The sequence below is a fragment of the Anopheles aquasalis genome, chromosome 3, assembly GCF_943734665.1.
Source record: "Anopheles aquasalis chromosome 3, idAnoAquaMG_Q_19, whole genome shotgun sequence".
Taxonomy (NCBI): Eukaryota; Metazoa; Arthropoda; class Insecta; order Diptera; family Culicidae; genus Anopheles; species Anopheles aquasalis.
Genome location: NC_064878.1, coordinates 49808549 through 49832075, shown reverse-complemented (window position 1 = coordinate 49832075; position 23527 = coordinate 49808549). Strand labels below are relative to the sequence as shown.

Here is a 23527-nt window from a genome sequence, read left to right as displayed (position 1 = left end):
CGGAGGTTTTTCACAGCGTTTGATCAGAAGATTCAAAGCTGTTGATTTTATTTTTTTGAATATGCTGGGACGAACGAGCTGTACATTTAGGTCACTGGAGCATTCGGCTGAACAGAAGTGATACTATACTACGCCAATTATGTTGAGGCGTTTTGTCGAAAGTTTGCTCTCAAACTCACAGAGCAAGAACAGAGAGAGGCGAGAGCCTGAGGAGTAATACTAACAGCGTATACAAATAAGTAAAATAATGTAGCAATCAAATTTGCATCAAATCTAACATGTTGACTTTATTTTTCATTTTATGAATTCACAAAGGATGATTGTACTTAAAATAAAAAAAAAACATAATTAGCATTAGCATTAACATGAGGCTTTATGTTATATCATGTTCCTTCCCCTGAAAAGAACAGATGGTGATACCGTTGTGCACATAATCTTAAATTAATTAATAGCTTAGCAAACAAATAGTATAAAAAATGAAAATTAAATATCAGTGCTGTCCTTAGAACTGCTATGGTTTGACTGATCGGTGAATCTGTGATAAAAGGAGGAGTTATAGAACCGATCAAAACTGAATTTACTGGTAATGATGTTACTCCGCTATATTCCTCCGTTGAATATAGAAGTGTTATGCTGTATTTTTATATTCCCTCTAGTAGACACATTTGATGTTCCTAAGAAGTAAAAATTACTTTGATATTTTACATGAATCGATATCATTTACAATGCTAGGTCAATGTCAAGCTATTCCAATCTAACACGTACAACAATTACCAGACGATTCAGATCAACATCTGTTAACCGATGATATAGCCACAATCTTGCTAGTCGCTGGAATATGGAGTCCAAAACATATGTTCATGCTCTGGGTAAAATGCCGAACGCGTCTATTTATAGCGCACAATGACCCAGAAGACGATATAAAACTATCAATCTCATCGCTCAGTAATGACTCATTCGAATCCACACAAAGCACCCTATTCTCTTTCGCATGAACTTATACTTTGTTTCAATATTATGTTTCAGGCGGGCAGGATTGTCATGTACCATAACGCTGGATGCTATCAAATAAATAATACTATTTAGCTGCTAAGCTAGATCTTCGCGCTGGCCCTTTGTAACGGGGTTTGCAACCGAATTAAGTACTATCTCCCAGCCCCGGTTTAAGGTCTTCCGGTCTAGGATCTCCCGGTGTGCGCACACAGGTTTCAGGCTGCTTACTGAAGAAGAAGAAAGATGCAAAAGATAATATGGCAAAATTATGAACACCCTTTTACAATAGAGTTACAACAGTTTTCGATGACGACAGAATGTGCTGCAAAATGGGTTAATCAATACCGAGGTCTTACAATTTACGACCAATCTTCCTGCTTTGTGCACCAAAAACCTTTGATACCACAGCGTCACACCACGAAACCACGGTTTAATACTTTGGATGTTCTGCGTTGTTAGAAAGCGAAGGAACCGGAACAACAAGATGAAACTGGTGGTAGATGGGCACCAATTCAGTGTGCAGACGACGGTGAGAACGACGCGTCGCTCTTGTGATAGCCAATGATCGTGTGCCGAGTGTTTCGTGTGCCGCCAGTTATGTTTCACGCATACCGCGTACGTGCTAACGACTAGACATGGGGGCATCGTGTAAATACATCAATTTGCATGAGTCATATCGGTAAGGGTAATGGTGGTGTTTGGGTCATGTTTCGCTTCCGTCGATTGAGTCGTGCTGATAGTGCTAGTGGCGTACGCCTGGTGTCCCTTGCGTCCGGTCGCTCGTTGCTTGGAGAATCTGTAGTACCGGTAAACAATCGTATGAGAGCATCGAAGAAGATCGGCGAAACGCCAAACAAAAACAACAACCAAAAAAAAACAGGTGACGCGCCGTGCCGCGAACCATCCCATCCGCTCCACGCATTATACGTACCGCTGCAGCAACAGTGTCTTCACCTTCTGCTTCCAGACAAACAGAAAGAAGATGGCGATCCCGGTGAAACAATTGCACACGTCCAGCACATACACCAGCCAGTGCGAAGAGGCTAAGCTCGGTTTGCTGAGGAGCCAGCTTATTATCTCCACCGCCCAGGTCACACCCATGATGGTGAACAGTCGGACATAGAGACTGAACCTGCGGGAGGGGGTTTGCAAAACGGTCGCATGAAACTCGCCCCATAGGAATGTACTTCCTGGCTTCGGTGGTGACACGTACCTGTAGCGGTCTTTTTCGTACTTGGCGTGCCGTCGCGATTCACTGGATAGGGCGGTTGCTGTTGCCTGTTCCATTTGATAGATACGCCTTGCCGTCACGGCAAAGAAGAACACATTCACACCGACCAGGACCAGCAGCGGGAGGTACATGTACAGGAACTCGACCAACTTGTCCTCTGGAAACCGGATAACCACCATTAGAAATTAATTCCCTTGCCGGCTCGTTAAGCATCCTTCGGGGGATCGACCCCTGGACTGGACCTGGCTAGTCATCAACTTAATGCTACTTACCCTTGAGGTAGCATCGGCTTTCACCGATCTGTGGCCGCATATCCTTTGCGATAAGCTCCGTGTGGTCAAACAGCAGCACCAGCGACAGAATGAGCACCGGTATGCCCCAGGCGTACAGGCAGTAGAAGAGGAACTTTCTGCGCTCAGTCGTCCGCCCTCGGGTTCCACCGAACGTCCAGTAGATATCGAAGGACATTACATTGAGCCAGAAGAACCCGGCGAGTAGCGTAAAGTATACGATGTACCCAGTAATGTAGCACGTGGGTGAAAGAAGGTCATACACTGCCCAGCGCATCAGGGCTAGCAAAATGTAGGTTGCCGTTAGCGCTGCCACGTAGCACATCAGCGACTTGCCGGGCACATTCTGCATTTCCGGTAGCAGCGCGTACACTATGAACGTAACCACAAGGAAGGGAATCGACACCAGGAACCCTGCGAGGATGGAGAAATTGCATCATAGAATCTTTAATTCGCTGAATGATCAAAATACGCTCACTTAAGTCGTTAACAAGCTCTGCAAAAAGAAAGGAAACTCGCGACAAGCCGTTCGCATACAACGGTCAATATGAGCATTCCAACGCGCCCTAAACAATGTCCACCTTGCATCGTTTTCCGGTTTCGGCAAATATTTGAGGCAATGCTACACGCATCCAGAAATAGCTTTTAAGCGCCAAGCTTGAAACAAACAATCGTGCTCCAAGAAATGGATGAAGTAAAAAGGGTTGCGGTTTGCTGGTTTGCCTGTATGGAGGCCACAGCATCATCCGCAGTTTTTTCCTTGTCGGTCTTCACGTCATAAAGATAGCACGAGAGGGCAAACATCTGAATCATGATGTGTATGTGTGTATCCGTGAGCGTACAAACAAGACGTTCAAGTCGGAGAAACGGTTTTTTTTACCATAATGTCAATGATTTCTTTTGGCAGTAGGTAAATTGAATGCCGTAAATTTCGACATGATACTTGCAGGGATCGATTTGTGAGTCACGGTGCAAATATGATAATTTAATAGATACATAGTAGAGAAAGAGAAGAATGGTGCTGCTACATAAACGATAGGTTGCAAAAACAATACCACGGTGAAGGATTTCACCAATAAAAAAAACTATAATTTGATTGTAGTCGCGAGATTTGACGCGATACTGCAAATTTGGAAGAGATGCAGAGCTCTGAATTGACCTCAATGGTAAATCATTTTTTGATTTCCATTTTTATGACGCCTAATAACCGATAAATGAAAAATGCATGAGAGATATTCCCATTTTTGGTAACCTTCACTGCTATTACAGAATCCAAGATCCAAGAAGAAGATTACAGATGGTCCAAGCATCGACTAGACTTCATTTTCAATTGCTACTTGCTCCGTCGGACATTTCCGTTGCCCGGCAACACATAACACGCGCTGTAGCAATACATTCAATTAAGAGCAGATCACACAGAAACTCACAACGGATTACCTCAGCAACCGATGAATGCCCTTCTCAACCGTTTATCTAGGCCGGTGCGAATTCCACCCACCGTACACCTCACCAAACACACAATTCAGCGTTGATCAGCGATCGCGGTGGGGTGTATCGGTCGACGATCGTCGAACCCACCCGATCTGATGCGCTCGTGCACTAATTGCACTCAATACGCACACGCGCGAGCGGCAGCGAGGTAGTGCAGCATCCGATTATTTAGCAGCATTCCGTTCACTACGAGGTATCCGGAACACCAGACATTTCGGCATCGCAAACGTCAGAGCGCCCGTTACTCAACTCCGTAATGGTGGCGCCACGGATTACTTACCAACCGAGTACCAACGGTGCGCCACATTGATGTCGATCGTCTCGCAGAATCCGGCATTCACCAGACCGTCCTCATCGGCGGCCAGGAGACAAAAGTGCTCGTACCCGAACAGGGACGTCCCGTACGCCAGCTGGCCACCCTGGGAAAGATGAAAATTCGAAGGACGAAGACGAATCGTGCAGGAAGGATGATCACGAGACCGAGAGCGAGAGACGGGCGTCTCCGTTACCGTGTGCGTACCGAGTGGAGCAGGAATTCGTCCCAGTTGATGGCCAGCATATGGCCACCGTCGCAGGGAGGTAACGCGTACAGCAGATAATACCGGTCATCCGCCATCAGATCCTCCGTATGTTGGCTCCCGACCGTCGGTTCCGTGATGTTCACCTGCAACTCGCTCACCAAACACTGATCGACGGATGTCGTGCAGCACACGTAGATACACTGACGTACCCGGCAAACGCAACCCCGCCGTACTCCGGACTCGTCCCGGAAGTACTGGGAGGCACTGTAGCGGATGCCCTCATGCTCGATCACTCCATCATCGGTGACGATGGTACCGTTGGTGAGATCTATCGCTTCTAGCCCTGAGCATCGTTCTACGGCACCACTGACCCGGCTCGGTACACCTGATAGCCACAACACGCATCCAAACCAGCAGCACCACAACCACCACCAGCTAGTGGTTCGTCTTATCGGTGCGCGGTATCGATAAGCTGCGCACTGCACCATCCTGCCTCAGTGTCAGTGTGGCGGTGTCACGGGTGACTGCGTGAGAACCGTCGTACTTTTGTCCGTTTGTGCAACCACTCCCTCAACGCGATTCGATACACTAATCAAGTCTCTGGTCAGCTTCGATCCACTTCGATCTCTCTCACGCACACTACGCGAATGTTGAGGTTCGATCACTACAATACTAGCTGGCAGCAGGATGTTTACTATCACTCCAACATCCTGGTAGGTCCCGGAACACCCTACCGTCAGATCGTCCACCCGATCCTTGGTAGATCCTAATCCGAAGCGCGAAGCAGTATCCGGTAAAACTATCCGCGACCAACGACATCCAACCACACACTGACGGCTGGCAGGCGATTGTGTTGCTATTTTCAACACCTTCCGCGGCACCCAATCCGCACCGCCGCCACCACCGCTCCGCTCGTATCGTCATTCGACGCTCGACGCAACTTAACTTTTCATAAACATCTCACTCATCAGTGAGGAGGAGGAGGAGAAGGTGGCGGTGGAACCGCGACATATACACACAGACACCCCTTCTCCCGTTTGTCCGGTGATGTCTTCCCCGGGCGCTCGCGTTGTCGGTGGTCGTGATGGTCGCCTTCGGCACAGCACCGTGGCGTGTATTGCCATTCCGATGGGTACATTCTTATCATATTGCGCCACCCTAACTGGCTGCTAACGCGCACGATGGTATCGCCGGTTTTGATGCTACTCCACGCCACCACATTTTGCACCAGCAGCATAGTCCCTAGGGCGTAGCACTCCCGCCCGAAGATAGCCTTCCCCCCGGGGGGGGGGGGGGGGGGGGGGAGGAATGCTACGGACTGGAATGATTCATTGGATGTGCTCCGGTATGGCCATGGCTCCATTAAAAACGTGCCACAGGCGGCCACATTATGTTTCCGGTGGCATCATCATCAAGCGAGGAAGCCGCGGTTTAGTGTCCCGCGTGGTTCGAGCTCGTTACAAAAGTTACGGACTTTTAATTTGTAATCCAATTATCGAACCGGTACACTACATTTAGTGGCCATAGAGTGGCCGTCCCGGTCATTGTGGTTGGTCGCTAGGTCCACCCTTTCGCTTGTTGCTTTCCCAACGCATCCCAACTCGGTGCTCCGTCTGTTTGTGTTACGGCGAACATAGTGTTTGATTTTTAGAATCAATAAACAATCACTTGGGCCAACAATCGGAGCCGCCAGCTACAGCGAGAGCACGATCCCGGGCTCGAGAGAGAGAGAGAGAATGTGCGAGGGTTTGTGAAGGATCACACGCCACTTTTGCCACACTGGTGCTCGCTGGTGCTTTGGCCGTTTTATGTGCTGGTCAATAAACACCAAGGACCACCAGGGACATCGTTGTGGCGCTGGGATTAACTTGGTGGTTGGTAATTCCAACGATTGGGAACGTCATTACGATTCGAGTCCTGCTACTGCAACGACGGAATTGGAGGAGAAAAGTGAACCAGTGACACAGGACACAGTTGAGGTTCTCTAGTTACGTGAGATTATTTAATTTGAAATCTTTTACAGCATTTCATCGTGTTGTGGGTGTGTGTTTTTGTGTGTGTGTTGTTTGTGAAGAGCTAATACTAATAGATGGTTCCGATAATACACATGACAGAATAATAACAATATTGTCTTGCTAAGACGATAACTGGCATACGCTAAAGAGCTCCTATAGCCCTACTGGCATCCAATGCTGGTTTCAACCTCTGAGGCCTCTCTCATCATTAATCGGACTGAGGTAAGTAGTTTACTTTTGGAATTCTGTTCGTTGGCTTCAGTTTTTGCTTAATACATTCATATAAATTCCTAAAGTCTGACGTCTTCCCATCAGTTAACTATCGCCACGGCACCTGACCGGAGTGATGATTTGCAATCATATTTCAAACCATTCCCTCCCCTTTGTGCGGCCAGCACGCAGCGTGTCTGCATTTCTTGCTGCAAATCTGGAATGTACTCTTGGACACGTTAGTGCCATTACTGCCAAAAGAGATGCTCTAACGGTTGACGGTTGTTTCCCTATAAGACTCTTCGCGCACACATTCTACCATCGCGATTCCGGCAGGTTATACTACGGCAGCTGCATCATTTACGCTTTAAGTAATAATAACATAATACACAAATGGTAACTGCCCCGATCGGCAGGATGACACATCTAGATTGATACACAGGCATACTTACACCCTCCGCGACCTCTTACGGCTACAGACTACAGAATGAAAACCCGTCTTGAGGTAGACTAATCGGCTCCGTATCCGCTTTAAGAATGTTTGATCACGGTAAGTAAGTACCGATTTTGTACCATACGCCATACAATACTGCTTCTACTTCTTTGTAGCGCCGATTATGCAGCGGCATTGTCATTAACGTTAAACAGAGTACATGCACGTTGTGTCTCTTTCACCTCCCAATGTTCCTTCAAGCTAGAGGAGGCTATAAGACCCTGCTGGTTCTGGTTAGGTCGAAATCTTTGGCTGGAGACATCAAGCTGCGCAGTGGAGTCGCCTCAGGACCCTGTCTGGGTGAGGCTGAGATTTTGCTGTTTTGCAGTTGGTTGTGCGTCCTGGCAGTGGCCATTACAGACGTCGTGACGGAACCGGTGCCAAGCTGGAATTGTTTGTCAAGACTAACGGTTTCTCCGACTTGGACCCATTGAAGGAGGACATCGTGGAGGCGGTGGTGCGCGTGCTGCACGAGGACATCGCTTGCTCCTGCCGTACCTCTCGTATTCCGAACCTGTTCACGAGCGTGAGGGAGTATAGTGGAATCGGTTGTTAATGTTGTTTTATTCTAGTTTACATTTGCTTCTCAAACCATCGTTAATTCGAGCAAGCAGGAATACCAACTACTACTATTTAGTGCAAACAGAAGGGAATATGTGATCATTTGTAAAACGAAAGATTTGTGAATGAACCTCGCCAATCAACACCCTATTGGTTTTAGAGAACTCATCACCATTGTTAGCCCCAAAAAGCACCACACCAAACCAAGAGAGAACAACTTAAAACCAAACGCTCGCCACACCACATCCAAGCACGAACCAAGTTTACCTCTTTGGATTGACTTTTTCACATTCATCACACGGGAAGGGCGTCTCCCGGCACAGTCGATCACCGTGGAGCAGCCCCGTGAACGATCAAGCACAACCGGAAAGCTAAACGCCGCAGCAGCAGCAGCAGCAACAACAGCAACATCAACAGTATCACAGAACGGTCGCGAATGGGCAAGAACAGAGCCGGCTCTCTGCCACTCACGTGCTACTTTCACCCTTCCTGCCGCACGGCACAGAACAGTGAAGGAAAAGGAAACAGGAAGTACAGGGAGACAAACACAAACATTTACAACAAACAACGTACAAGCAACCACAGATAACGAGAAAAGCCACATTGACGTTGACTGGTCGCATTGGGCCAGCAGCAGCAGCAGCAGCGAGATTGCACCGAACATGGCGTCACACTTACCGGCGGTAGATCAATCGTTTGATTTTCTGCTTCAACACGAACAGTGCAAAAATGAGAAACCCTTGGATGCAGTTGCACACGTCCGAGACGTAGAAAATCCACGCATTGTTATCGACGACCCAGGAGATGATTTCCAGCGACCAGGTCACACCCATCACTATGAACAGCCGTAGGTACAGTCCGAAGCTGTGTTGGATCGAGAAAAAAAGTGAAACCGGATTTGATTAGATAAGGTGCAGGAGTGAAGGACGCGACATTTTTTTGGAGGTAGTGGTTAGGCTTGTTTGATTGCACCTTCAAACCGCTCTATGTGCACCTATACGCAGGGAGATAAGGCGATAAGATGTCTCAGGAAGTATGAAGCACCACGACCACTGAAATGACTCGACTTAGTAATTTTCATTCAAGAACATATTTTTGGTTCCTCCAGTTGCTGTGAGCGCAATGCTAAATCAAAACATTTGCGATGAATAGTTCTAAGCCCTTTATCAAACTATTCTATTCCGCTTCATTAATCGCGTTTGCTGCAGTAAGCGTTGCTGCCCGATTAGGTCTGCATCGTTACTTAGAAACGGGTGACAGTGCAACCAACTAGAGCTCTATCACCAATCGCCTTAGTCCTATAAAACGTCCTCGTTCCGTTCCGTCACTCCTCCTTTTATCTGAAGTGTTTCCAGGAACGAGCCGAATCCGTTCCGCTTGTTGTAGATATAGCAAGTGAACAGCAACAACTCTACTTGATGCGAAACATGTGCAATAGTATAATTAATTATCCCTCAGTCAACACTGTTGTTAGCTAAGGTTTCCCCAAATTGTTGCGGTCGAAGATTTCTCTTCCGTAGGGCCACATCTCTTCGATCGGTTTCATCGTCTTAAATCAATCCATAATCTGTTCCTCATGTTGCTGGACGAATATTCATTACTAGTCTGATCATAAACAGGCTGGATCACTTACGTTTAGCCCGAACTAATTTTAGATGTAACAAAAACTGAGTGTTTCCTTTCCTCCCTGCTATAAACAACTTAAATGGCTTCTTTTCGACGCGTCTCTTGTCCTTCAATCAGTTCCGCCCGTTATCTACCATACGAAATCGCTTCGGGATGATGCACATTGAAGGATAGATTCGCATTTGTACGGAGCATAGGGGATGTACAAAGCCAGCCCTGATATTTAACCTATTTGGAGCCTTATGCCCTCTTTAGCGAACGTTACATGAAAGTTAATCGGAAAGTGAGATTCAGTCCCATGGCATCGTGGTGCATTAAATGCTTCCTTTCAAAATTCATTCATTACCGATCACGATCATTGTCCAGCTTGGTATGGCGCTTCGAGTCACCCCGGCGTATCATGGACGTTTCGCACTGGATCTTGAAGATGCGTATTGCGGTAACGACGAAGAACAGCACATTCATAAACACCAGAATCAGCAGCGGTAGGTACAGGTAGATAAACTCGATCAGCTTGTTCTCTGCAAAGGGAGTGAAATGGGAAAAGCAGATGTCAGTATACAGCAACGCTCCTTGACCACCTGGGAAGTTGATTGCTCCCCCCTCGAACTACCTACCAACATAGAGACACCGGGTAAGGCCAAACTGTGGACGCAGATAGACGGGCACCAGTTCCGTGTGGTCGGCCACGAGAGCGGCCGCTACCAGCAGAATCGGACAGCCCCACGCGTACAGCGAGTACAGGACGAACTTTTTCGTTTCCGTGCTGCGAACACCAGTCACGCCTCTGCGGGAAGTCAATGAGGGAATGTAAATTGTTAGCCATTAGTACCACAACGCAGCAGCAACAGCGCCACCCTGTTACACCTACTTGAACGTCCAGTAGATATCGAAGGACATGACGTTGAGCCAGAAGAAGCTAACCATGAAGGAGAAGTAGACGATGTAGCCGGAGATAGCGCACGAGATGCTCGAACCAGGGAACACCTTCAGCTGAACCAACGACAGCACCGTGTAACCGACGCTCAGGCCCAGCACGTAACACATCAGCGATTTTCCGTGCATGTTGCGTAGCTCCGGGATGCAGGCGTACACGAAGAATGTCATCAGAAGGAATGGCACCGAAATCAGCATGCCTGGAAGGGAAGGAGGTAGAGAGAAAGAGGGCAAATAGGAGGTTAGGTGTTAATCAACAGGCAGACAATCAACACCGACCGTCGGCGTCAGCGATTAGCGGGGTCGCTTCGGAGCGCCAGGGCCACCCGCTATGACCAGTAGATCGATACCATTCGACCAAATCAACCACCGGAATGGCCACCGACCGACCGTTGGTGATCGGTAAACACATTAGCGAGATTAACCGTAGGTCGTACGCCCGCTGGGACCATCTGGATGTGGCGACGCATGACTCTCCCTTTCATTTTCTCCACGATTGCCAGATTGCCGTGCCCGGGAAATTCCGGCACATGGCGCCACTCTAGTAGCGCACGAGGCAGAAGCCGGCATGTTGGCGTGACTCCTCGAGCGCCAGGAACTCTAATTAATTCGCCCACTGACCCGGGGGGCTTTTCTTGGAAATCCTCCCTCGTAGTTAGCAATTCAAATTCGGACAGTAGTGGACAGGACAGTTAACCAGTCGTGTAAATACTGTTATCATACGCATCCCTCCACCTCCCCCCGGGTGGTTGGACATCAACATAAATAGAGCAATGCAGTGCAGCAGGGACCGGACACCACCACGTTGCCGAATGTAATTGGAGCCCAAAAAAGGTAATTCAATATCAAACAGCGAACGTTTTCGGAACAGTCAACCATTCGGATGGCTCATCTCTCTCTCTCTCTCCCACTCCCTTTCCAGAGAAAGTGCTTCAAATGGCGCCAAACTTTACGGGCTGCACGCTGGCGGAAAAAGGAATGGCCGTGCGGCGTCATTGAGTTCAAGCGGAGTGACGGCACTACTAATCATCGTCGGTGCCAAGCCCATCAACAGCATATGGTCCCCGGAAGTCAACCGCCTGTCAACGATTCCGACAGGCCAGCAACAGAGTCACGGTACGTCAGTCAACCAGCGGGAGCTCACACTGTCAGACTACCCGCAAAAGGTCCTCGCAGACTTTCTGCGTTATCATTAGATTGCAGATTAACAGATAGTTGCTAGCAAATAAATATGCAGCACGATATCGGATGATCTGGCGAGACTTCGGCAATGGTTTGGGCTTTGGTTGGGCTTTCCACAACCCCGGAGGGAGCGCTGCGGTGAGTGATGGTTTTACGATAAGGTTTTTTTTTACATATATAAGGACGGACGAGCCGTATGTTTTACGATAAGGTTATGCGTGGCAGACGCGACATATTACTGATATACATCCAGAGAACCTTTTAAGTAAATAATCATTAATAAATTGCCATCAATTGAACCATGTGCACCGGACAATGAAGTACAGTTTCGATTGATCGATTGCGAGAAATAAACGGATTGATTTATGATCTGGTCCACCGAGCCAGTAAGCTGTTTTTACGCAGCCAATAACCCGAGCACACCGGACTAACCATTCCGGGCAGTTTATGATCTGTTGAAGGATCCAAACACACATCACGAGCTACGCATGGATAGTGTGAACATGTAGAGATATCAAATGATCGTCGGTCTGACGAAGAAGCTGGATTTTTGTCCGTTTCATTTTTAAAACATCTTTTATCTCCACTTTCTTTGACAAATTCGTTCGCGGTAGTTCGCCGTGTGCAGCCGGTTGGCGAAACTGTCTTTCCTCGCCTGTTCGCCAATCTGTCGTGTCGCGTGGACATGGTTTTTTGGGACAGTTCAACTCATGTTTTACGACGTTTACACTTCATCATCGTGCAAAGCAAATGTTCGCGTCGAGTGATGGCCCTGATACGTCCAGCAGACGAGCACATTTCGTATCTCAAATTCGCCTGACGGCTTTGTTGGTCAAATGCTTGCAGGATGAAGAAGACATCACCAGCTGTCTCGCGGCATTAGAACAATGAAAACCATTTAAGCGTAGCTATAATAATTCCATTCTCCATTTGCATTTAAATTATTTTGATCACTCCAATTCTGCTGGACCAAAACGGTTCCATTCCGCTTTCTACTAACGCCGAGAATCATTGTTTGGGAGTGGCGAAGTGAAAGCGAAAAAAAGGAGGAACACTCCTGCCCTGCCATCACCTGTTCTGCTGTGTCATAGGTTGCCGTGTGAGCATGTCAAGAAACGACGCTCCCACTTCCCGTGGTGCAAAGTAAACCGTCTTGACACATGCTTCAATCCCCCAGTTCACCGCTTGAGGAGTGTCGCAAAAAAATCTTCATTGTTCCCTCGCTGCGCAGTCAGTGGGCGTTAGCCCTGGAATCACATCGACGTCATGTTTTGGCGAACACGTACAGTCATCAAGCGTTATGCGTCGATCATCGTCATCCCTCTTAACGAGACTGATACGATGTTATGCATCGAGTGGTGGTGGTTTTGTGTCTGCCTCATATTGCCACAATCACTGGTGAGGTGGGTGGTGAGAAGCTGAGCATAGAGTGGATGATCATAAAGCCGACCAACACGACCAACACGAGTCAAACAAAACCAATTTGCCACCAATTACTGCGTTGTTGTGTTTATGTACCCTGCCAGCGGACCGAGACCTAATTGCTGATGTCGGATGTCATTAGGGACGCTGTCGGTGGTCCCGACAGCGCTTTGCATTTTGTTGCCCACAACTATTAGGCCCGTCTGTGCAAATCCAAATCAACGGGGCTACCACCCAATGATCACCGAAGTCCAGCTGACCGGGCGTAAAAGCGGGTATTTGTCCAACGTTTATGGTTCATTTTGCCGTTTCGCATTGTGGCTTATCGCTTGACCTTGACAAATATTCGTGAACGCATCTTTTTTTTTATATTACTTTGATCTTATTTTATGTTGTTTGGGATCTTCGTAATCTACTCTGTGGGAGAGCAGCAGCGCATCGTGTACTTACCGACCGGGTATAGTTGATACCGGAACTCGGGATCGGCCACGAAGCAAACCAGGCCGGATACGTAGGTCTCGTTGTAACGCGGGGCTAGACAGTACTGGTTCCGTGGTATCAGCATGCCCTCCTCAATGATAAGGCTACCATTCTGGGGAAGGTAAACAGAAGATCATGAATATCATAATGTTTAGCAGAAGAACGTGTTAATTGATGAAACGAGTACATTCGATGCGTTATTTGAAGATCATTCGAAGCGTTAGTTAGGGAGATCATTTTGCGCACACAACACCTACTTTCAATGCTATTCAATTTCATCGCTCTTGCTATAGTAGCAGCATGAGAGGCAGCACCAGTAGCAGCAGCAACAACAGCAAGCAAACAATCGCTTCATTTGGCAAGCAGTTGACATAAATTTAGCATAGACGTTAGCATCGCCTGGAACTGTTCCCACCATTTACGAACGAAGCGTTTCCACCGGTCACCGGTTCGCGGCCTCATAACTTTCGAACAATCGAAGCGACGTGCTGAGAAGTCACCGTTTTACGTCATCTGCCTCGCGGGTTCCACTCTGCTCCTCAACCCTCTTGAGGCGTATGGCATGTATTACTCATCACACGTCACGTTGACCCAGGCGGCACGCGCGTAAAGATCTTCGCGAGCGCGAATCGAGTTCGAGTTTGGGGCGGGATTTTTTGCGGATTTCTTTCGTTTCTTATTTTGACATCTTCAAGGATTATGCCTGATCATCCATGATGGCATAAACATTTATCACTCGCAGTGGGAACAATCTTGGGAAAGAGATCCGTTCTTCCCCGTGGCAGATATTTTCTGCAAAACAATCCATCGTCGCTTATTTCACGAGGATATAAATTTGGGAGGTTAACTGGAGATGTTTGCAACAACGTTGATTAATCAATAATGCAATCGTAATCGAATTTTATGCCCTGCAACATGATCTCCGGCCATGTGATTGTGGGTAAAATGTAGCAAACGGTATCGTACGCCATCGGCGGCACACTAAACCACTCCTGCACCCATGACATGACCTTGGGGGAGTGAGATAAATTAAGTGGTTGGATAAATAATCGAACGCATCTTATCTCGTCCACTGAAGTGGCATATCTAGATTGGCGGTGGCGGGCAAAATCACCCCACTGTCCGGCCCATTCCACGAGGTAAACTTTTGAGCAAATACGATCAAACCTTGAACCGGTACGTTCGCTCAAACAAATGCAAATGCCGATTGCACGCAGGGGAATTTGCATTCCCATAATCGTGCACTTCAGTCACTTGGTAAACATTATAGGCAATCATGCCGGTCAACCGAGGGTTGGAGTGCTTGAACTCATTCCCGACCGATGCGGATCCAGTGTGCGGATGGCACAGATTGGCTTATCACAGTTGCCCCAGACATACAGCCAATTCCATGCTAAAGACCTTCGCCATAGGTTATCTTTAATCAGAAATATAAATAAAATACAACAGCCACAAGTGGGATGGTTTTACAATACCCTGTGGTGTGATGGAAAATATGGCCGAGTGTGAAAAAATGATCATTAAAATCCGTGCCGGAAGGCACTCTTCACTCTGTCACCTGTCTAACCTTTCGGGACCGTGATTTCGCTAGAATGAGGAGGATGGAGTCCTGTCACTCTTCGTGAAGTGTTTCTTGATCGACGATGCATAGTGAAGGAGGGAGGAGAGAGCATCACATATAACATGGAATCGATGCTAAAATGCTATTACGATGCGAGAGTTTCAGAGAATCCTCATTCATCATTCACATACTGAGATGACGTCTTACAATGGCAAGCTATCAAAAACGATTCAAAACCTTGCCACACGTCAAAAAGCATCGATACATCCTAACGCTGCTTTGTGCGTTGCTTCGCATGGAATGCACACAATTTATGTTACGCCACCACGGCAGAAACGCCATGTGAAGTCACTAATCGAGAGGGTTGTGAAAGAGTTTGCTAAAAGATTTATCCGAAATGTCGATTCCGATGCCAGACGCTTGACCTTCCGAATTCAAATTCACACCTCGCTCTCAAATGCTGTTCTATTAGTCTCCTTAAACGAACGGTTGAAAAAATCAGAACGAAGATCAAGTCTCCCAGAAACCAGAAAGTGCTATACGAATGAATGCTGTGCTGTGTTGTGTATAAGTGAGGGGGGATGAATTAAATGTCACTGAAATTCAATGCACGATAACCGGTCACTGGGTTCCTCTGTCCATACCGAACACTTACCCTTGCGATCGTCCACTCATCGTGGGGACTGTCTTGTGGCAACAACTCGTACACCTGGGCACAGGGCTTACCGTGCAGGAACCCATAAAGTGGACTCTCACGCAGATCGATCATTTCCCGGGTCGCGTTCACACTAACGTTGGCCCGGATCGGGAACACCATGTCCGCCTTTGTGCAACCGATGGCCAGATGCTCATTGTCACGACAGCATAAACGTACGCAGATCCGCACCGCGCACAGACACCCCCGGATGTACGGTGGAACGTACTTGCGCGTCGCAAAGTCCTCATACTCGTAGTCGATCTCCCGGTAGTAGGTTGGACTGTAGAGGATACCGTTGTGGTTGATGCTACCGTTCGCTAGCCGCACCCCGTCCGTGATGTTGACCGAATCGATGAAATCACACGGCAAACTGTTGCACGCACTGTACCGCACACCGAACAGCACCAGCAGCGAAGCGAAGATCCGGCCACCCATTCTCCCAGACTGAAAGACGTTCGCTTTCACAGAACGAGAACACACACGAGTAGGGACCACGTTCTGATGAGCAGCAGCAGCAGCAGCAGCAGCAGTTCGTTAGCTCGACACTAGACGATAGCTACCGTCGGACTGTTACCACGGCGAGACACATTTTGGCACCTTACGGTTCGAACGGAACCGAATGTCAACAAATTATCGGGCTCGGCGACCGGCGGCTACGCTAACCCGAGACCAGTTCTTCGGAATTTTCGGTAGAAGATACTCGGGAAAATCGTTATTCTTGCGCCCACGACACACAATCTACAGCTTGGGATTTGCCCACCGGCGGGCTTGGAACTGGTTTGTACTGGTTATCCTGGAACGAGCAGTAAGAGAAATGGGTCCGTCCGATCAGACGAAGCAGAATTTACAATCCCTCCACGCTGGATCCGGCTGGAACCGCGTGACACATACAAGCACACGACACACATTCTGTCTGGCATCGAAGTTCCCTGTCTCGAGTCTGACGATTTATGGAACCAACAAGGAGTGTCCGAAAGGCTGTAATTAAAATATCCTTCAGACAGTCCGATGAGAAATGTCAACGTACGAGGAAGCAACCGAGCTCATGGCAAGCCTCCACTGCGCATTAAGCTAAAAGCCCTTTATAATCCTCAATTGGTTGCCTCCAAACACTGGACAGCGTGGACGTGGACATCAAAAAGTCATAAAATGATGTAGCAAACACGCGCATTAGGCGCGAGCATTCTTTTAGCTAACAAAGCGACTAATGAAAACGTCCCACCATTCGGCCAATTTTGGCATCAGCAGCGTCACCGTCGGATGATTTAAGATTGATGAGCTGCCTGGGAAGCAACAGCATCCAAAGCAACAGCGGAGCTGAGCGGATTGGCGATAAACTGAGGCGAAGCCAAAGCAGTGTCCATGACTGAAGCACGAGAACTTTCGAGAAATAGATGCCTCACATCAGACCGGATATGTTGTATCTTTCGGCGAACACCAGCACGCTTCCGGCAGCACAACAGACACCAGTTGGTTGATAGCACTTGCTGGCTGCCATCCGGAGGCGTTGCATCTCTCGAAGTCGGTCTCCAACCGCGAAACACGATGACGAAGTGCAGCTGGGAAGATTTGATTACACCAAGACCGCGACCGCGACCGCGGCACAGATCGTGGCCGATGGAAAAAGGCATCATAATAGGGCGTTCCATGGTGTGCCCCATGGTGTGGCCATTCCCGGGAAGAGCTTAGCAACTTGGGAAACAAACAATGCCGACCTGCGAGCGGATCGATCGCAGATGGTGATCTCTTTCGTCCGCGTTTCCGCGAACATTTCATTGAGCAAGTGTTGTCCGCACAAAACCCTTCTTCTCGCGGTCAAACACACATGCGGGCAGGTACATGTGCTCACTCTGCGATCTGCTGATTGTATGTTTATGTTAAATTTGTACCCTGTAATCGTTTCCCGCGTGGTGGTTGGGAGAAGACGAGGGAGACGATGGTGGTGATGAATGGTGGTACCGCACCGACCGATAGAATGGAGAAAGGGCACAGTTCATGAACCCTCATCCTCATAAAGAATCATGTTATTGGTGGAGGGGAAGAAGCTGAAGTAATCTTTACTATTACATTAACCGATCAGTGACACATCTAATTGATCGAAGGAGAGTTAAACGCCAGGTAATCAGATTGCTTGGGAAATGAAACAGGAAACCCCCATAAAATCCGTTCTACCGGAGCTGTTATGCAAAAACGACAGAAGGCAACCTGGTTGTTAACACTCGGCACGATACATGAACAATCGTGAGTTATGACCGGTCTTGGCCAGCAGCAGCAGTAGCAGCAGCAAGAGAAGCGTTCTAGTCACATTGGAAATTACCCTGCTCGTTACGTAGCACATCGATTCGTGTAATAAACCGTTTCTAGATATCAGATCAGTGCACGATTTGCAATGAAACGATTCGCGCGGATATCACATCGTTCTGCCCTTATCACATTTATTGCAACTGGCACCAAATGCAGAACTTATCGTTCCACGAACCCAGTATCTTATTCCGGTTTCCGAAAATTTTCTACGAATTCATCGTACAAAGCTAATCGACAACTTTTAGGCAGCCTCACGGTTTCCTACAACGCGGGCCTGACCGCGGGACCTTGAAACCGTAAGTCTTTGCTTCCGGCTCGTAACTTGCATGTCTACACCCTTTCCAAAGAGGCTTTTTTGGGGAGTTTCTTCTCTCTCATACCGTTGGTACAGGCGAGTTAGAAGAGTAACAAAATCTAGACTGTTCAGTCGCCATGTTTACATAGCTCTCTATTGCAGGTAAACAGCCGTAAAGCCTGAGTTCGGGTCAAGTTCGGGGGGCTATAATCGAGAACCGCTCCCTACCGAAATCCCCCAGACGCATGATAAGAAAGGCCGATACGTGGCTGCCGACCGAGCATACACGATTCAAACCTGAGCTGAAGTAGTTTTCCCTTGATCCACAACACCATTTGTTTTGATTCCGAACACACTGAGCCACACCGAAAGACCGGTTTGACCGCTGGCGGGGACACTATCCGGAACCAATGTTACGAAGATCCGTTCCCGATTTTAGTCACGCAGCTCAATTTTTTGTTGATTGAATGATTTAAAAAATATTCGAATTGACCAAATTTCTTAACGCACAGTCGTGTAGGTTGGTTTGTCATTAATCGGACATCGGATTGGACAGATTTATCAACGACGTACATGGTGAGTGGTGGGATGATTCAAAGCTGCTAACAAATCACAAATCGTCTTTGTGCTGAGTATCCAACTCCCATTCAGCAGCAGGAAATTTCGTTTCCTCGTAAACACGCGAAGATAAAATGGATGGAATGACAATCATGCCGGTCATCTTTTCGCACGCGAGGTGAGTGATTTGATCTGGCCTTGATGCTGTTATATAAAGGTAGACGTGATTTTTTATAAGAACATATATAAGGACGGACGAGCCGTATGTTTTAAAGATAGACGTGATGTTCCTTCCATTTGATGAAATCTCACATCTACCTGAAGCAATTCACAGATTGTATAACATTTAAAAACCATTATCTTTGTACTATGTTCAGAATTGTTGCGGAACATACGAGAGATCGATCGACAAGGATTAAGGTTCGTTGATGGCTCAATGAGTAAAAATTAATAATTTAGCCTCGAACGGTTGTCGACATCCACCAGTACCCAAGTCATCCCCAACACCGACGTTTAGCGTTCTTCAGCCGATGTTTGACACACCGATAAACCGAACCATATCTTATCACGCTTCCCTTTGCTAGCGTCGGCCGTCAGCATTTCTCACAACAAACCTTTTCTAACCCTCTGCATCCGGTACCAAGCATTGAATAAGAAGAGATGGTTTCTCAACCAAAATCCAGCCCATTAACAGGCTGGGAAGAAACAGAAAACTGTTTCGATAAAACACCTCCGCAGATTCGGTGGCGACATCCCCAGCGTCGTGTTTTCTCTTGCAAATCTCTTAACCCAGATAAACCGAATGACCTACCTTTAGCCAAAGCGTCCGGTTTTAGGCGCCTATAGCATGGCTAGCACCTGACAGGCCACCCGGGCCCGGTAATAGTGGTGAAAGGAACTCACCAGCAGCAAGAGAGAAGAAAAACCCGCCCCAAGTGACAATAAAACCCATGGAGACGCTGGCGCGTTGGCGCGTAAAGCGAGACCCCGATGATGGACCCCTTACACAACAGTCCCGACCGGTCCCGACCGGTCCCGACACTTCGTGCTGGATGTTCCAGAAGATATGCCCCCCGCGGGTGATCTCGACCCGAGCGAGAGTCCTGGAAATTCCGGCTGCAGTTCCGTCTTCAAACGACCTTCCCACCGGTCCACGTGCCTTCCGTAACTCGCTCGTCACTAAACTTGATATTCACTCGACGAGCCACACATACACCGGCACCAGCGTTACGATCTCAAACACCACATTAATTCGCGGCCCTCCAGAGCCTAGCTGTGGCTGCACGCACAAACCTACCACACCAATAAACGGTCGCGGATCTCGCGAAACAGGTTTCACTGCTCCGGTCGACCGGTCGTTCGCGGTAGCCGCGGTTCGTACGTAACGTAGCGTAGTGAACCAAAACAACACCAAAACCTTCCACTAATCAAGCGCCTCCACTGCAACGGGCAAGTTGTCAATCGCCGATCGTCACAAAAGAATCGCGAAGCGTAGCTACAGCGCTCAGAGCACACAGAACGCGCGCGTGCACACCAGAGCACCACTCTACGCTGGCCGAGGTTTCGATCCGAACTGAGCCCATCGAGCCCCGATCGGTGTCTATTTCAATCGATGGGGACAACCGTCCTCCTCGGACGGAACGGGCGCAGTATACGACCGGCGTCATCAATGCTACTGTTGCTGGCGCTTCTGCTGCTGCTGCTGCTGCTGCTGCTGCTTGGGGCGCCGTTTCGGGTGAATGTATGCGTTTGCTGATATGGGGATTTGATCTGATCAACGGAACCGACCTCTCTCCCTCTCTCTCTCCCCATCACTCCTTTTTCAGTCGTACCGATTAGTGCTCAGCCGGTAATTGCCGCGGTAAAGGCACCTCAAGCGCGCCGCGATAGCTTCGATAGTACAGCATCACGATCTTTTCATCAATTGGTTAAGGTGGGTATTCCCGGGAAGACGAGGGTCTGGAATTTGGATTTCATAATTTAGTCGCCGGGAAAGTTCTTTGAACGATAAACTAATCGTAATGGTCGCAGCGTAGAGTAAACACCGTTTCTGGAATTTATAGTTCACTTGAAGTCCGCTCTCTTATCTCTTGTGAATGGACCGTACGCTGTGTATTTTTAACACTCATTAAATTCGAACGCGAACAACAGAAGCAGATAGAATGGTGCATAAGCCAGGTTGAAGCATAAATTCTATGTTCTACCTGTAGCAAGTATTTGCCGTGGACAAGAAAGGCTATCCGCGTTCAGTGAAACATAGATTTTTTTTTTAAGAATTATTGGCAAACACTCAAATGGTGGAAAACAACCGAAGAATTATGCTCCCAATACGGCGCTTAATTTATGTTTAATAGTCGTTTTATGCGCTCTCTCTCTCTTCCATGAAACATCATTCTTAGGCCAATTCATACGTCGACAATGCTCATAAAATTGAAAAGAGAATATATTCTTTTAAAAAAATCACTCCTAACAATCATTAACCACGTGCTGACCGTTATTTGCATTTGAATCGAATTTCCACCATTTAATGCAAGTGAATTTCCTCGCATGCAACACAAACCAACCTCGTTTTCTGTCTCGCTCGCTCTGTGGTGAGCGGAAAAACGGCACCGTTCGCCTCTCTGTGGCAGTTTTTCAGTCTCCAGGAAAATGCTGCACTCCAGAGAGCCAGCGCGAGAACGCTGCGCTCGCGGAAACCCCAAAAACAACGGCGGCGACAGTCAGTTTCTCCCTCGGTCGTACGACGGTCGCTTTGCCGCCGCATCCAAACAACAGAAAACGGACCTGCACCCCCATCTTTTGGGTCATTAAACTATCGCTGTGCAGTGTGCTAGTGGGTGGATGTTGTGTTGTGTGCTAGTGCGTCTGTGTCCCGGGGCATGTGGCGTAAGTAGTGCATTCGCACGAGCCGAACCAATAGAGTGAAAAGCGGGCCGTGAAAAGCCATCCACCCCCAGTGAAGGCGATAAAGAAAATCCCCTCCACCTCCTTGGCATTGTGACGTTGGAGAGAGGGTGTGTGTCGTCGACGCGAGTGTGTGTTGGTGAATGAAGCGTGTACGAGCGTGCGCCCCGACATTTACGGAGCGTATATTATATTGCGTGAAAAAGGAGGTACTGGCAGAAGGATCTATCTTCTGCTATCATCGTCAGCATCATCATCACGATGCTTCTTTGTGCTGCGAAGCGGTTGCCACTTCCGTTGGTGTCCTAGAACTCAACATCCCTCGAACCTCCGATGATTTGTCACCAACGCTCGAAGGAGTGTTTTGTGTTGCTAAATCATACCACTCGCTAATGATGAGCGGGCATTAAAAATAAAAAAAATCCCAGAATGTCTGCCGCTACATGGCACATCTTGCGCAAGATGTGCATTTCCCTGGCGCCAACCAGAGACGGCGTCATCTTGGTCGTCGCCGTTTGGTTGGAAACATGATCTTAAATCATCGCCGATGTGCCAATGCCCGCAGCACGAAAGCGGGTCACGTCGGTTATTCTAGACGCCGCGCGAGAGCGCTCGAGGCACACTTTCCGTTATCGCCAGTTTGATGTTCTGCTCTGTGTGATAACATAGCCTCAAATTCCTCCAGTGCACACACTTTTGGCAACGTCTTTCCACCTTCGATTGAGCGAATTGTTGACTGCTCGGTCGCATACATCAAACATGTCCAGAATGTCCATTCTACTACGGACGCCACACTCTCGATGATGTTCTGTCCATCAATCCGCCCTCGGTGTGGTATTGTTCGTAAAGTTTGTGTGTTGTTATCAGTGATGGGCTTTCGGCAGGAACATGACTTATGTTGCCAAACAAACAAACGTGGCTCGCAACATTGTATGACAACGACAACGTTCTTAGTCCACCGGGAGCCAGGTGTTTGGATCGGGCCGGCACAGCTGCCTCATTCCGGGAATTACCACGGGCGGTACGAAATAAGTCGTTGCTGTGATTGAGAAATGACGCGCTTATCATTCGTGGTGTCCAAACATTTTTAACCCAAAAATACTACAACCAAACGCCGATGCCTAGCGCCTTGTCGATGCGAAAGGGGCCCGGTAGAAATGGTGCCACTCATATCAAGTCGGGTTGCCTTTTTCCTGTTTACATGGAAATTGGAAATCCACGTTATCGGCTGACCCGGCCTGAGGCAGACACGTTGGAGTCTGGAGCGGAGTTCGCGCGGGTTTTTGGGCGATTTCGCGCGCCTTCCTCTCGAAATCGCGGTCATTTCCAGCAGTCGCGCAGTCGAGCAGTCGAACTCACGTGCTAGTGTGCGTGTGGTTTGTGAACATGCGATGCTTGAGAATCATCACTTCGGTCTTATGTTGGTCTCTTCCGGGTCAAAAACACGGCGTTCGGCAGGATAAATGCAGGAGCATAAGTTTTTACTCCTTCACTCACATCTAACCAGTTCTTTAAGCAAACAAACAAAGCAATGGAATAGACTTTTTTTTCTTAAAAACACGTGAAGAGATTTTCTGTCTTCTTTGTGAAACTTTCTATTGGGAATCTGCGAGACCAACCCCTTCCCTCGGTCGTTCGTAAGTTAAAAGAAGAAAAAAAAATCTTCATGCGTGTGTTTGTGTGGTTTGTGTTGTGCGTAATTTTCCGCTGTATTGGTAGGTGCGATATGCTATGCTTTGTCGGCAGAGGGGGCCAGC

The 23527-nt window shown here is 48.1% G+C and overlaps 2 protein-coding genes and 1 long non-coding RNA gene across 4 annotated transcripts in view; 2 read left to right on the top strand and 1 right to left on the bottom strand.

Annotated features, from left to right (window-relative positions):
• Positions 1-261: 261 nt before the first annotated feature.
• Positions 262-20425, bottom strand: LOC126576718 (uncharacterized). The gene is made up of 14 exons (XM_050238024.1): positions 20164-20425; positions 15668-16502; positions 13422-13563; positions 10303-10567; positions 10049-10218; positions 9778-9952; positions 8484-8669; positions 7603-7758; positions 4526-5015; positions 4286-4424; positions 2497-2928; positions 2207-2381; positions 1925-2125; positions 262-1789 (listed from the first exon to the last, which is right to left on the bottom strand). The coding sequence occupies exons 2-14, from the start codon at positions 16142-16144 to the stop codon at positions 1651-1653; spliced, it is 3147 nt and encodes a 1048-aa protein (XP_050093981.1). The 5' UTR covers positions 16145-16502; positions 20164-20425; the 3' UTR covers positions 262-1650.
• On the top strand, positions 10581-11869 carry LOC126578934 (uncharacterized). 2 transcript variants are annotated; one of them, XR_007608413.1, is made up of 3 exons: positions 10581-10793; positions 10871-11201; positions 11290-11869. It is a non-coding gene; the product is annotated as an uncharacterized LOC126578934 (long non-coding RNA). The 2 variants fall into 2 exon arrangements; XR_007608414.1 differs by having other exon boundaries at positions 10745-11201.
• A 1222-nt stretch (positions 20426-21647) lies between the features above and the next one.
• The window catches only part of LOC126574753 (uncharacterized), a 12889-nt gene continuing 11009 nt past the window's right edge, over positions 21648-23527 (top strand). The window contains exon 1 of the mRNA XM_050235105.1: positions 21648-21752. The gene's annotated coding sequence lies outside the window, so the exon portion shown is untranslated. The remainder of the gene's footprint in view (positions 21753-23527) is intronic.